The 14,450-nt window shown below is 53.8% G+C and overlaps 3 protein-coding genes across 3 annotated transcripts; all 3 read left to right on the forward strand.

Annotated features, from left to right (window-relative positions):
• Positions 1-667: 667 nt before the first annotated feature.
• LOC128851252 (feather keratin-like) lies at positions 668-1,511 on the forward strand. The gene is made up of 2 exons (XM_054058812.1): positions 668-717; positions 926-1,511. The coding sequence occupies exon 2, from the start codon at positions 946-948 to the stop codon at positions 1,282-1,284; it is 339 nt and encodes a 112-aa protein (XP_053914787.1). The 5' UTR covers positions 668-717; positions 926-945; the 3' UTR covers positions 1,285-1,511.
• A 2,410-nt stretch (positions 1,512-3,921) lies between these two features.
• On the forward strand, positions 3,922-5,585 carry LOC128851253 (feather keratin 4-like). The gene is made up of 2 exons (XM_054058813.1): positions 3,922-4,087; positions 4,296-5,585. The coding sequence occupies exon 2, from the start codon at positions 4,316-4,318 to the stop codon at positions 4,652-4,654; it is 339 nt and encodes a 112-aa protein (XP_053914788.1). The 5' UTR covers positions 3,922-4,087; positions 4,296-4,315; the 3' UTR covers positions 4,655-5,585.
• A 1,826-nt stretch (positions 5,586-7,411) lies between these two features.
• LOC128851250 (feather keratin-like) lies at positions 7,412-8,071 on the forward strand. The gene is made up of 2 exons (XM_054058810.1): positions 7,412-7,460; positions 7,669-8,071. Exon 2 carries the CDS (start codon positions 7,689-7,691, stop codon positions 8,025-8,027), a length of 339 nt encoding a protein of 112 aa, XP_053914785.1. The 5' UTR covers positions 7,412-7,460; positions 7,669-7,688; the 3' UTR covers positions 8,028-8,071.
• Positions 8,072-14,450: the final 6,379 nt, after the last annotated feature.

A 14,450-nucleotide genomic window follows, 5' to 3' on the forward strand; every position in this document is an offset into this window, starting at 1 on the left:
TCCAAAAGACATGCTCATGACTAGCCACAACCTCCTTGTCTGTCCTGTGCCTGACAGCGCTGCGTCTGCCTGCGTCACAATGGAGCCACAAACCATGCCACACAACAACCATGACCTCACTGACAGCCTCCCAAATCTGCCATGCTTTGGTTTCCTCTTCTGCCCACCCCGACATTCACCACCACCACCAAGACTTGACCTCCAAACCTTTCCCTTAAAAGCTGCCACCGGGGCCAACAAGAGGACGTGACATGTTGACTGACCTTCTTGCCTCTCCTGAATCTGGCTGGGCTGGCTCGGGCTGCCAGCAAATGGGGTCCCATCATCACAACACACCCACAAACCACACAAGAAGTCTACCATGTGACCACCTCACCGACAACGTAACGCTTCTTCAATCCTTTGGTCTCCTCTTCTGCCTGCCATGACACGCGCCAACAACACCAAGCTTTTGGCCTCTAGCACGCTCACTTCAAAGCTGCCGCCGGGGCCAAGCGCACGTGTCCTAAAGAGGCAGACATGACATTGAAGAACTGGGGCAAGGAAAACACACCCCACCTCATGACTCGCAAGGCTGGGCCACCAGACAGCTGCTGCCTGCAAAATGCACTCACGCACAAAGGCCGTCCCGCCCCTCGCGCACCACCATAAAAGCCGGACCAGCGCCTCTCTCCCACACACTCTTCTCTGCACACCTTTTCCTCCACGCTCAACAAGGTGAGCCTCAACCCCCTGAGCCTCCTTCTCTTGCCACACCTCCACCCTCTCTCCCACCGCGCTCTGACCCAGCCTCACCAGCTCCCACCACACCCCACCGCCACTCTCCTCACAGACCCATCTCATGCCTCCCTACTCCCTTGCCCTCCTCACACACCACCCCTTGCGCCCCCGCGCCCTGACGCTTGCTCAATTCCCTCTCTTCCAGGTACCCTCCACTCCACAACCATGGCCTGCTACGACCTCTGCAGCCCCTGCGCACCCGCCCCGCTGGCCAACAGCTGCAACGAGCCCTGCGTAAGGAAGTGCCAGGACTCCACCGTCGTCATCCAGCCTTCCACCGTGCAGGTCACCCTGCCAGGACCCATCCTCACCTCCTTCCCCCAGAGCACTGTGGTCGGATCCTCCGCATCGGCTGCCGTGGGCAGCGAACTCAGCTACCAGGGAGTGCCCGTCGCCAATGGGGCCTTCGGCTATGGCTACGGCTACGGCTTGGGAGGCCTGGGCTGCTATGGTGGCAGAGGTCTGGGCTGGTTCGGTGGCAGGAGAGGCTGCAACACCTGCTAAGGCCTCTTACCAACACCTCTGACACCGACCACCCACACCCTGGGAGCCACACCATGCCTTGACCATGCACCTCCTTGAACCTCAGACTGGCTCCCTTCCACCTGCCGCTTCTGCCTTCTCCATTTCCGCCCCCATCTAATAAAGTTTTCCTGCATCCCAGCCTGAAAAGCCTCCTCTGCTTTCTTCTCCCAAGGTTCTTCCAAGCCCACCCAGCACAAAGACAGGCCTACCGTGGCCATTGCACTGGGTGCAAAGAGGTTACAAGCTCCTCCTAGGCTCTACGGCCCCAGACACAACAACAACACAGGGACACTTCCAGAACACCACACAAGCCCTTCACTCGCCCAGACACAGCTTGCCCATGCTAAGGCAACACTCTCCAGACCTCTGATGACAGCTCCCCACCAAAGCACACACTTGACTCTCTTCCCCAGCATCACTCTATGGCCACCACAGCAAACACATCACAGAATCACAGAATGCTTGCGTTGGAAGAGATCTTTGCACATCACCCAGTCCAACCCTCCTGCTGAAGCACACTCATCTCCAGCAGCTTGCACAGCATGTGTCCAGATGGCATGTGAATGTCTCCAGAGAAGGAGACTCTACTCCCTCCCCACGCAGCCTCTTTTAGTGCACTGACACTCTCACAAGAAAAGCTTTTCGACGTCTTCACGTGGAACTTCCCGAGTTCCAGTTTGTACCCGTTGCCTCTTGTCCTGTCGTTGGGCACCACTGAAAATGCTCTGGCCCCATCCTCTTGGCCTCTGCCCTGGGGATATTGAGAAGCATTGATATGAGCCCCTCGTCCTTCTCTTCTCCAGCAGAAACACACCCAGGTCTCTCAGCCCCTCCTCAGAAGAGAGAAACTCCAGTCCCCTCATCTCCTTGGCCTCTGCTGCCGTTTCTCCAGTGCTTCCTTTTCTTTCCAGAGCTGGGCAGCCCAGAACCGGATACAAGACTCCAGATGCAGCCTCACCACGGCACAGGAGACGGGGAGGAGAATCTCCCCTGACTGACCTGCTTGCTACGCTCTTCTTCATGCACCCCACCATACTAGTGGTCTTCTTGGACACAAGGGCACGTTGCTCACTCATTCTTTACTTTCTCAGCCACCGGCACACACACGTCCTTCTCCACAGGACAACTCACAATCCATTCAACAATGAGCCCGGATCCTCCTCTAGCACTTCCTCAATCCAGGTGAAGGACTTGACACTTGATCTTGTGGAATTTTGTGACGTACGCGGGCCCGTGTCCCTATCCTGTCAATACTCCTCGCGTAGGCAGACCTTTCCTCTTGGCTATCCATCACACCACTCAGCTTGGTGTCATCTGCAAACTGGCTAAGGGTGCACTCGAGCCCGCTCTCCACGTCCCTGACAAAGACCGTCAATAATCCTCGTCCCACTACGCACACCAGATGGACACACCACATTACTGGTTTCCTCCTGGGGAGCGAGACATTGACCGCAATAACCTGACTGGAACAATCCTCCATCTTCCTTAGCCACCAAGACGCCCACACATCAAAGCCACATCTCTCCACGATAGAGACGAGGGTGCTGTGTGCAACAGTAGCAAATGCTTTGCGCAAGGCCAGGTAGATGAGGTCACTTCATCTTCCCTTCTCACCAACGCTGTAGTCCCACTGCAGGAAGCCTCGAAACTCATCAGCAACAATTTGCCTTTTGCAAAGCCCTCTCGGCTTTCAGCAATCGCCTCCACATTTTCCATCTTCCTTGGCAGAATTTCCAGGGGAATCCGCCAGGTGCCAAGACCATGCCAGGAACACAGGGGACACTGAAACGCTGGTAGTTGACTTGGGTCTCCCTTCTTGGCCTCTTTAAAATGACGGCTATCCTCTGCCACCTTGCTGACGCTTCACTCTGTCCCACTGCTCACATCACTGGTCACGTACGCAACGCACGCACTTTTGTCTTCTCTAGGAGTACGCGGGGGGATAAACCATCAAAGGCTTGATTCAGAACTCAAGGCAAACACCAGCCTTGCTTCTTTCCTTATCTACAAACCTAGACACTTTGATGTAGAAGACACAGACGCTTCGCAAACACAATGTCCTCTTCCAAAAGACATGCTCATGACTAGCCACAACCTCCTTGTCTGTCCTGTGCCTGACAGCGCTGCGTCTGCCTGCGTCACAATGGAGCCACAAACCATGCCACACAGACAACCATGACCTCACTGACAGCCTCCCAAATCTGCCATGCTTTGGTTTCCTCTTCTGCCCACCCCGACATTCACCACCACCACCAAGACTTGACCTCCAAACCTTTCCCTTAAAAGCTGCCACCGGGGCCAACAAGAGGACGTGACATGTTGACTGACCTTCTTGCCTCTCCTGAATCTGGCTGGGCTGGCTCGGGCTGCCAGCAAATGGGGTCCCATCATCACAACACACCCACAAACCACACAAGAAGTCTACCATGTGACCACCTCACCGACAACGTAACGCTTCTTCAATCCTTTGGTCTCCTCTTCTGCCTGCCATGACACGCGCCAACAACACCAAGCTTTTGGCCTCTAGCACGCTCACTTCAAAGCTGCCGCCGGGGCCAAGCGCACGTGTCCTAAAGAGGCAGACATGACATTGAAGAACTGGGGCAAGGAAAACACACCCCACCTCATGACTCGCAAGGCTGGGCCACCAGACAGCTGCTGCCTGCAAAATGCACTCACGCACAAAGGCCGTCCCGCCCCTCGCGCACCACCATAAAAGCCGGACCAGCGCCTCTCTCCCACACACTCTTCTCTGCACACCTTTTCCTCCACGCTCAACAAGGTGAGCCTCAACCCCCTGAGCCTCCTTCTCTTGCCACACCTCCACCCTCTCTCCCACCGCGCTCTGACCCAGCCTCACCAGCTCCCACCACACCCCACCGCCACTCTCCTCACAGACCCATCTCATGCCTCCCTACTCCCTTGCCCTCCTCACACACCACCCCTTGCGCCCCCACGCCCCGACGCTTGCTCAATTCCCTCTCTTCCAGGCACCCTCCACTCCACAACCATGGCCTGCTACGACCTCTGCAGCCCCTGCGCACCCGCCCCGCTGGCCAACAGCTGCAACGAGCCCTGCGTAAGGAAGTGCCAGGACTCCACCGTCGTCATCCAGCCTTCCACCGTGCAGGTCACCCTGCCAGGACCCATCCTCACCTCCTTCCCCCAGAGCACTGTGGTCGGATCCTCCGCATCGGCTGCCGTGGGCAGCGAACTCAGCTACCAGGGAGTGCCCGTTGCCAATGGGGCCTTCGGCTATGGCTACGGCTACGGCTTGGGAGGCCTGGGCTGCTATGGTGGCAGAGGTCTGGGCTGGTTCGGTGGCAGGAGAGGCGGCTACACCTGCTAAGGCCTCTTACCAACACCTCTGACACCGACCACCCACACCCTGGGAGCCACACCATGCCTTGACCATGCACCTCCTTGAACCTCAGACTGGCTCCCTTCCACCTGCCGCTTCTGCCTTCTCCATTTCCGCCCCCATCTAATAAAGTTTTCCTGCATCCCAGCCTGAAAAGCCTCCTCTGCTTTCTTCTCCCAAGGTTCTTCCAAGCCCACCCAGCACAAAGACAGGCCTACCGTGGCCATTGCACTGGGTGCAAAGAGGTTACAAGCTCCTCCTAGGCTCTACGGCCCCAGACACAACAACAACACAGGGACACTTCCAGAACACCACACAAGCCCTTCACTCGCCCAGACACAGCTTGCCCATGCTAAGGCAACACTCTCCAGACCTCTGATGACAGCTCCCCACCAAAGCACACACTTGACTCTCTTCCCCAGCATCACTCTATGGCCACCACAGCAAACACATCACAGAATCACAGAATGCTTGCGTTGGAAGAGATCTTTGCACATCACCCAGTCCAACCCTCCTGCTGAAGCACACTCATCTCCAGCAGCTTGCACAGCATGTGTCCAGATGGCATGTGAATGTCTCCAGAGAAGGAGACTCTACTCCCTCCCCACGCAGCCTCTTTTAGTGCACTGACACTCTCACAAGAAAAGCTTTTCGACGTCTTCACGTGGAACTTCCCGAGTTCCAGTTTGTACCCGTTGCCTCTTGTCCTGTCGTTGGGCACCACTGAAAATGCTCTGGCCCCATCCTCTTGGCCTCTGCCCTGGGGATATTGAGAAGCATTGATATGAGCCCCTCGTCCTTCTCTTCTCCAGCAGAAACACACCCAGGTCTCTCAGCCCCTCCTCAGAAGAGAGAAACTCCAGTCCCCTCATCTCCTTGGCCTCTGCTGCCGTTTCTCCAGTGCTTCCTTTTCTTTCCAGAGCTGGGCAGCCCAGAACCGGATACAAGACTCCAGATGCAGCCTCACCACGGCACAGGAGACGGGGAGGAGAATCTCCCCTGACTGACCTGCTTGCTACGCTCTTCTTCATGCACCCCACCATACCAGTGGTCTTCTTGGACACAAGGGCACGTTGCTCACTCATTCTTTACTTTCTCAGCCACCGGCACACACACGTCCTTCTCCACAGGACAACTCACAATCCATTCAACAATGAGCCCGGATCCTCCTCTAGCACTTCCTCAATCCAGGTGAAGGACTTGACACTTGATCTTGTGGAATTTTGTGACGTACGCGGGCCCGTGTCCCTATCCTGTCAACACTCCTCGCGTAGGCAGACCTTTCCTCTTGGGTATCCATCACACCACTCAGCTTGGTGTCATCTGCAAACTGGCTAAGGGTGCACTCGAGCCCGCTCTCCACGTCCCTGACAAAGACCGTCAATAATCCTCGTCCCACTACGCACACCAGATGGACACACCACATTACTGGTTTCCTCCTGGGGAGCGAGACATTGACCGCAATAACCTGACTGGAACAATCCTCCATCTTCCTTACCCACCAAGACGCCCACACATCAAAGCCACATCTCTCCACGATAGAGACGAGGGTGCTGTGTGCAACAGTAGCAAATGCTTTGCGCAAGGCCAGGTAGATGAGGTCACTTCATCTTCCCTTCTCACCAACGCTGTAGTCCCACTGCAGGAAGCCTCGAAACTCATCAGCAACAATTTGCCTTTTGCAAAGCCCTCTCGGCTTTCAGCAATCGCCTCCACATTTTCCATCTTCCTTGGCAGAATTTCCAGGGGAATCCGCCAGGTGCCAAGACCATGCCAGGAACACAGGGGACACTGAAACGCTGGTAGTTGACTTGGGTCTCCCTTCTTGGCCTCTTTAAAATGACGGCTATCCTCTGCCACCTTGCTGACGCTTCACTCTGTCCCACTGCTCACATCACTGCTCACGTACGCAACGCACGCACTTTTGTCTTCTCTAGGAGCATGCGGGGGGAGAAACCATCAAAGGCTTGATTCAGAACTCAAGGCAAACACCAGCCTTGCTTCTTTCCTTATCTACAAACCTAGCCCCTTTGATGTAGAAGATACAGACGCTTCGCAAACACAATGTCCTCTTCCAAAAGACATGCTCATGACTAGCCACAACCTCCTTGTCTGTCCTGTGCCTGACAGCGCTGCGTCTGCCTGCGTCACAATGGAGCCACAAACCATGCCACACAGGTGCCACACCATGACCTCACTGACAGCCTCCCAAATCTGCCATGCTTTGGTTTCCTCTTCTGCCCACCCCGACATTCACCACCACCACCAAGACTTGACCTCCAAACCTTTCCCTTAAAAGCTGCCACCGGGGCCAACAAGAGGACGTGACATGTTGACGACCTTCTTGCCTCTCCTGAATCTGGCTGGGCTGGCTCGGGCTGCCAGCAAATGGGGTCCCATCATCACAACACACCCACAAACCACACAAGAAGTCTACCATGTGACCACCTCACCGACAACGTAACGCTTCTTCAATCCTTTGGTCTCCTCTTCTGCCTGCCATGACACGCGCCAACAACACCAAGCTTTTGGCCTCTAGCACGCTCACTTCAAAGCTGCCGCCGGGGCCAAGCGCACGTGTCCTAAAGAGGCAGACATGACATTGAAGAATTGGGGCAAGGAAAACACACCCCACCTCATGACTCGCAAGGCTGGGCCACCAGACAGCCGCTGCCTGCAAAATGCACTCACGCACAAAGGCCGTCCCGCCCCTCGCGCACCACCATAAAAGCCGGACCAGCGCCTCTCTGCCACACACTCTTCTCTGCACACCTTTTCCTCCACGCTCAACAAGGTGAGCCTCAACCCCCTGAGCCTCCTTCTCTTGCCACACCTCCACCCTCTCTCCCACCGCGCTCTGACCCAGCCTCACCAGCTCCCACCACACCCCACCGCCACTCTCCTCACAGACCCATCTCATGCCTCCCTACTCCCTTGCCCTCCTCACACACCACCCCTTGCGCCCCCACGCCCCGACGCTTGCTCAATTCCCTCTCTTCCAGGCACCCTCCACTCCACAACCATGGCCTGCTACGACCTCTGCAGCCCCTGCGCACCCGCCCCGCTGGCCAACAGCTGCAACGAGCCCTGCGTAAGGAAGTGCCAGGACTCCACCGTCGTCATCCAGCCTTCCACCGTGCAGGTCACCCTGCCAGGACCCATCCTCACCTCCTTCCCCCAGAGCACTGTGGTCGGATCCTCCGCATCGGCTGCCGTGGGCAGCGAACTCAGCTACCAGGGAGTGCCCGTCGCCAATGGGGCCTTCGGCTATGGCTACGGCTACGGCTTGGGAGGCCTGGGCTGCTATGGTGGCAGAGGTCTGGGCTGGTTCGGTGGCAGGAGAGGCTGCAACACCTGCTAAGGCCTCTTACCAACACCTCTGACACCGACCACCCACACCCTGGGAGCCACATCATGCCTTGACCATGCACCTCCTTGAACCTCAGACTGGCTCCCTTCCACCTGCCGCTTCTGCCTTCTCCATTTCCGCCCCCATCTAATAAAGTTTTCCTGCATCCCAGCCTGAAAAGCCTCCTCTGCTTTCTTCTCCCAAGGTTCTTCCAAGCCCACCCAGCACAAAGACAGGCCTACCGTGGCCATTGCACTGGGTGCAAAGAGGTTACAAGCTCCTCCTAGGCTCTACGGCCCCAGACACAACAACAACACAGGGACACTTCCAGAACATCACACAAGCCCTTCACTCGCCCAGACACAGCTTGCCCATGCTAAGGCAACACTCTCCAGACCTCTGATGACAGCTCCCCATGAAAGCTGCAACGAGCCCTGCGTAAGGCAGTGCCAGGACTCCACCATCGTTATGCAGCCTCCCGCCGTGCTGGTCAACCTGCCAGGACCCGTCCTCACCTCATTCCCCAGAACACCACTGTTGGATCCTCTGCATCGGCTGCTGTGGGCAGTGAACTCAGCTACCAGGGAGTTCCCATCTCCAACAGGTCCTTCAGCTACGGCTACGGAGGCCTTGGGCTGGTTCGGTGGCAGGAGAGGCTGCTACCTCTGCTAAGTGCCCTCACCTCCGCTCCTGATACCAACCACCCATACCTTGGAAGCTGCACCATGGATTGATGACACACTTCCAGGCCATCGCTGGCACATGGGGTCACCTTCCACACCTCATCCTCTCAAGGCAATAAGCAAAGAAGGAAGGAAGAGGTCACACCAGGTTGCCTGAAAACTTGGCCCATCTACCTCCTCCTCTTCTTCCACTTCTTTCTCAGCATCTCTGCTTCTGCTTTGTCCTGTACTCTCTGATGCAGCAACAAATTTTCACAGTCTGAAGACAGCCAGTAAGACCCAGTGGTCTCCACCACAGCAGGGTGGGAAGATCTCAGTCTTCTGAAAAGCCTGCTGCATGCAAGTGATCTCGGCCGATGGTTGCCATTCTTTTCCCTCAGACCAGCACCCTTCCACTTGGTGTTCTTGCCTTTTTACTCTTTCGCCTCAATAAAGTTCTCTTGCATCCCAGCTTGAGACTCTTAGCATTCATTTCTTCTCAAAGACTTTTCCAACTTTGCTCATCACCAATCCAAGACTCACAGGCCATTGTGGTGGGTGGAAAGGGGCCACAAGACTCTCTTAGGAAGTATGTCAATGCCCCTACCACCAACAGAACAGAGCAGAACCTGGGGGGCTTCCAGAGTGTGATGTAAGCCCATCACTTCCTTCAACAGAACAGCACTCCCACGGACATGGCACTGAAGAAGTCTCTCCATGCCAGCACTCATATGACCGACTCTCCTTCCCAGCAGGACCTTCAGGCTTCCCCTCCCAGCAAACAGAATCACAGAATCTTTCAGTTCAGCAGAAACTTCTGGAGAACATGTGTACCAACTCCCTCCTCAAGCAGGGCCAACTAGACTAGGTTTTCCAGGACCAAGGCCATTTGAGTATCCTGTATCTCCTTGGGTGGAGACTTCACCACCTCTTCCACTCTTTGATCACCTTCACACTACAAAATCCTTGCACACCACTGAGAAGCACCAGGCTCGCTTGACACTCCACGTCGGTCCTCAACATTGCTGAGGAGATAGGAAGGCTCACCTTCCTCAACTTGCTGGCAACATTTCTCTAATGTCACCCTGGAGACTGGCGGCCCCTTTTCCTGCAAGAGTGCGTTGTCAGCTCCCGGTCCATTCGTTCTCTACCATGACCACAAGGTCTTTCTCTGCTCATCTGCTCTCTATTCACTTGGCTTCCAGCCATTCTTGCTATATGGGCTGACTCCTCCCGAGAAACTGGACTTTGCTCAACTCCATGAGACTCCTCTATGTCCAGCACTAGGAAATAACAGAACATAGAATCATCTAGGTTGTAAAAGACCTTTAAGATCATCAAGTCTAAATGCAAACCTTACACTGCCACCACTAAACCACATCCCTAATCACCACATCTACCCATCTTTTAAACAACTCCAGGGATGATGACTCAACCACTGCCCTGGGCAGCCTCTTCCACTGCCTGAGCACCCTTTTGATGAAGTACTATCTCTTAACATCTAGCTTAAACCTCCCTTGGTAGAACTTGAAGTCGTTTCCTCTTGTCCTATTGGACAGTTGGCTTTGGCCCACCAGTCCAGCCTGTCCAAATCCCTCTGTAGAATCTTGTTTCCCTCAAGCAGATCAACAATCCCACACATCTTGGTGTCATTTGCAAGCTCACTGAGGGAGCACTCAATGCCCTCATCAATATCGCTGGTAAAGATATTGAACAGAACTGGCCCAACACTGAGCCCTGGGGATATCACTGCTGAGTGGCCACCAACTGGATTTAACGCCAGTCTCCTCAACAGGTGAAAGTGTCCCCTACGGAAGTACAAGGTGGCTGTTCTGCTGACCTCCCTCTTCACTTCTCCAAGACTCAAAACCTCTACCATTTATGGATTTCTGCACCCAAGGCAGCTTCCAACCATCACATCTCCCACAAATCTTTTTCTGTTCATCGACAACAGGTCCACAGATGTGCTTCCCTGTCTGGCTCCATCACCAGCTGTGTCAGGAAGTTGTCTGACACACATTCCAGGAACCTCCTAGACTGTTTCCTCTCCACCATATTTTATTTCCTGTAGACATCTGGTAGATTAAAGTCTCCCATGAGACCAAGGCCCAGTGATTGTGAGGTTTCTCCCAGCTCCTTAAAGAATAATCCATCTGCCTCATCATCATGGTTGGGTGGTCACTAACAGATTCCCACCATGATATCTGTCTTATTGGCCTTCTCCCTGATAATAGGTCACTATCATTATCCAATGCTATCATCACCATCATTAAGCTCTAGACAATCCAAAACATCCCTGCTAACATACAGAGCCACATTTCCCCTTCCTTGCCTTTCCCTTCTGAAGAGTTTGTAGCCATCCATTGCAGCACTCCACTTAGAATCATGGAATGGTTTAGGTTGGAAGGGACCTTAAAGATTATCCATTTCAAATCCCAGTGCCAGGCAGGGACACCTCCCACTGGATCAGGTTGCTCAAAGCCTCATTCAACCTGGGCTTGCACACCTCCAGGGATGGAGCATCCACAACTTTTCTCAAACTTTTTTTTCAAACTGTGCCTGTGCCTCACTACCCTCAGCGTAAAGGATTTCTTCCTAATGCCTCATGTAAATCTTCCCCCTTCCAATTTAAAGCAATTTCCCCTCACCCTATCACTCCACGCCCTTGGAAAAAGCACCTTCCCAGCTTTCCTGGAGCCCCTTCAGGTACTGGAAGCTGCTCTAAGGTCTCCACAGCGCCTTGTCTTCTCCAGGCTGAACAACTCCTACTGTCTCAACCTGCCCTCATAGCAGAAGTGGTCCAGTCCTCAGATCATCTCTGTGGCTGCCTCTGGACCTGCTCTTGGGGTCTTTAGCCCCCAAATTGCTCATCACCAATGCCACTTACGCTTTTTAGTCCTCTGTTGCTTTCATTTTTCACTCTCTGTAAGTGGAAAAGTAAAAGGCTTCAGTCAATCAGGTGAGCTCTCGGCTGAGACAGGAGCTCGCAGTCTCCAGCACTCTTGGCAGCACTGAAATATTCATCAAAAGCAAACTAAGAGAATGACTCCTGAGCAGCTGGAGTCCAGACAGCTGGAGAGCTCTGCGCACAGCTGGAGTTGGCCTCCTTTCAAAGAGGAAGCTTTTGCCTAGGAACAAAGCTCATCCTTAACATCCAAACTAAATGTCATCTGTTCTCAGAGCTGGGTTTGGATCTGCTTTGGATGTTGCTCACCTAACAGCTGGAGTTGACCTCCTTTCAAAGAGAAAGTTTTTGCCTAGGAACAAAGCCCATCCCTACCATCCAAACCAAACATCAGCTGTCTCGGAGCCAGGTTTGGATCTGCTTGGCTTTTTTTTCTGGTCAGTTAGTGAAAAAACACCCTGAAGATATTCTTCATTGGCTCAAGAGGGACTTCCAGCTCATCTCAAAGTAATGGCTAATCAATAAAAGATGAACTCAAGTAATACCTGCTCTTAAGAGTGAAGTTCACCTTGGAATTCAGCCAGCTTGACACCAAACCTTGGACTGAAGAGGCTGCAGAATCTCACCTCCCTGCAGCCCCACAACATGCCTGAGCAACCAGGCCCGTCAGGATGTCTGCCTCGAGCTTCAGAGTATGTCTCAGTCCAAACTTGCTCCAGAGCTGCTCATTTTCGGCACAGTCAGCTTAGACGGGTTACACTGGAAGGAGGTTTGTAGCTACATTACCTGGGCTCATTGCTGGTCAAAAGCCGGCTGAACATGAGCCAGCAGTGAGCCCAGGTGGCCAAGAAGGCAAACAGCATCCTGGCTTGGATCAGTCACGGTGTGACCAGCAGGAGCAGGGAAGGGATTGTGCCCCTATGCTCAGAACTTGAATTCTGTGTTCAGTTTTTGGGCCCCTCACTCCAAGAGGGACATTGACCGGCTGGAGCACATCCAGAGGAGGGCAACGAGGCTGGTGAAGGATGACAAGTCTTAAGAGGAGCAGCTGGGTGACCTGGGGTTGCTTAGCCTGGAGAAAAGGACGTTGAGGGACAACCTTATTGCTCTCTACAGCTCCCTGAAAAGAGGTTGTAGCGAGGTGGGTGTTGGTCTCTTCTCCCAAGTAACAAGTAATAGGACAAGAAGGAATGGCCTCAATTTGCACCAGGGGAGGTTTAGATTGGACAGCAGGAAAAATCTCTTTACAGAAAGAGTGGTGAAACGTTGGAAGAGGCTCCCCAGGGCAGTGGTGGAGTAACCATCCCTGGAGGGGTTCAAAAAACGTGTAGATGGGGTGCTTTGGGACACAGTTTAGTAGGCACGGTGGTATTGTGTTGATGGTTGGAGTTGATCATCTTAGAAGTCTTTTCCAACCTTAATGATTCTATGATTGTACTCTATGATTACTCTCTGCTCAGAGTAGAGTCGAGTCCCTTTAATTGCCTTCTGTCCAGCTCTCTGTACCTTATTCCTAGGAGACCCTAATCCAGGTGCACAGCAGGTGGAACATGCTGGAGGGCACCCTCCTGAGCTGCTGGTGAAATGGGTGGCACCTCTTGCAGTGTTTGACTCTCAAAGAGACTCCCAGCCAGGACCCCACTCTCAGAGTGGCCCCAAGCCCCACTGGGGAGCTGTCACAGCTTGCAACCACTCATGGCCTTTTCCCTTGTCTCCCTCCTGGACTGGACCAGGGCCAAATACAAAGTGATGACCAGCACGGATCTCTTGCACAGCAGCTGCTCCCAGTCCCATGATCTGGGAGCCTGCAAGGGGTCCAGTCCATTCCTGTCCTAACTCAAGTCAGAGATTTTCCATTCAAACTGTTCCTGGTTATATTTCACTTGATCATAGAATCATGGAAGGGACCTTAAAGATCATACCCCTTAAAGTCCAACTCCCTTGCAGCAAGCAGGGCCATCTTCAACCAGATCAGGTTTCTCAAAGCCCCATCCAACCTGACCCTGAGTGTTTCCAGGGAGGACAGGGCATCTCCCACCTCTCTGGGGAACCTGGGCCAAGGTCTCACCACCCTCAGTGTGAACAATTCCTCCCTTTTATCCAGTCTGAATACTCTCTCTTCCAGTTTAAAACCATTCCCCCTCATCCTGTTGTGACAGGCCCTGTTCAAAAGTCGGTCAGATGAGAAACCACCCATTATCAAGAGGATCTACAAGCAGCCATGGGTGTTGCTCCCATTCCTGTCCCAGCCTCCCTACTCTGTGTCCCAAGCTTTTGGACCACTTTCCTGTTGCCAAGGGGCTTCATGTTGGTGGGAACAACCATTGACCCCTATGGAAACTGGTTTGAGCTGGGCTGCTTGGGATGAAATGGACTTCAATTGGCCAAAAACATGCATGGAGGGAGGCTATACTGCAGGACATGACATAGAAAGAGGTTCACTACTGGTGGGATGTCTACCTAAAAGCATAAAAAAGAGACACAGAATTCAAATCCAAGTGGGAGGGAGATGCTTAGAGCTGGTGGGTCTTACCTGGGCTCCAGACGCTTGGCTGCAGCCATGCAGCATCATCACAATCTGTCTTCCACACTGCGATGTGCTCCATGCAACTTGCTTTTTCCTAGGAGAAATGAGGAGGGCAGAGCAGGGAGTGGGGCTGGAGCAGAAACCAGACCAGTTTGAGAGAAAGAGGTCACCCACAGGGAAGCTTCATTACGGAAACCACGGGTCAGGTGAAGTAGCAGTTCTCTGACAGTGATGGGATCTGGCCAAGCCACCCACGCTTTATCCTGCCTGCTTGCAAGTTCTTGGACTGTCCTTTTGTTTGGGTCACGCAGGAGACGTGCCCAGTTGAGTTAATGGGTCTC

This window comes from Cuculus canorus, chromosome 2 (genome assembly GCF_017976375.1).
Source record: "Cuculus canorus isolate bCucCan1 chromosome 2, bCucCan1.pri, whole genome shotgun sequence".
Classification (NCBI taxonomy): Eukaryota; Metazoa; Chordata; class Aves; order Cuculiformes; family Cuculidae; genus Cuculus; species Cuculus canorus.

What these genes read in the sequence shown, in the direction of transcription:
- LOC128851252 (XM_054058812.1), top strand. Translation starts at nt 946, where the DNA reads ATGGCCTGCTACGACCTCTGCAGCCCCTGCGCACCCGCCCCGCTGGCC.
- LOC128851253 (XM_054058813.1), top strand. Translation starts at nt 4,316, where the DNA reads ATGGCCTGCTACGACCTCTGCAGCCCCTGCGCACCCGCCCCGCTGGCC.
- LOC128851250 (XM_054058810.1), top strand. Translation starts at nt 7,689, where the DNA reads ATGGCCTGCTACGACCTCTGCAGCCCCTGCGCACCCGCCCCGCTGGCC.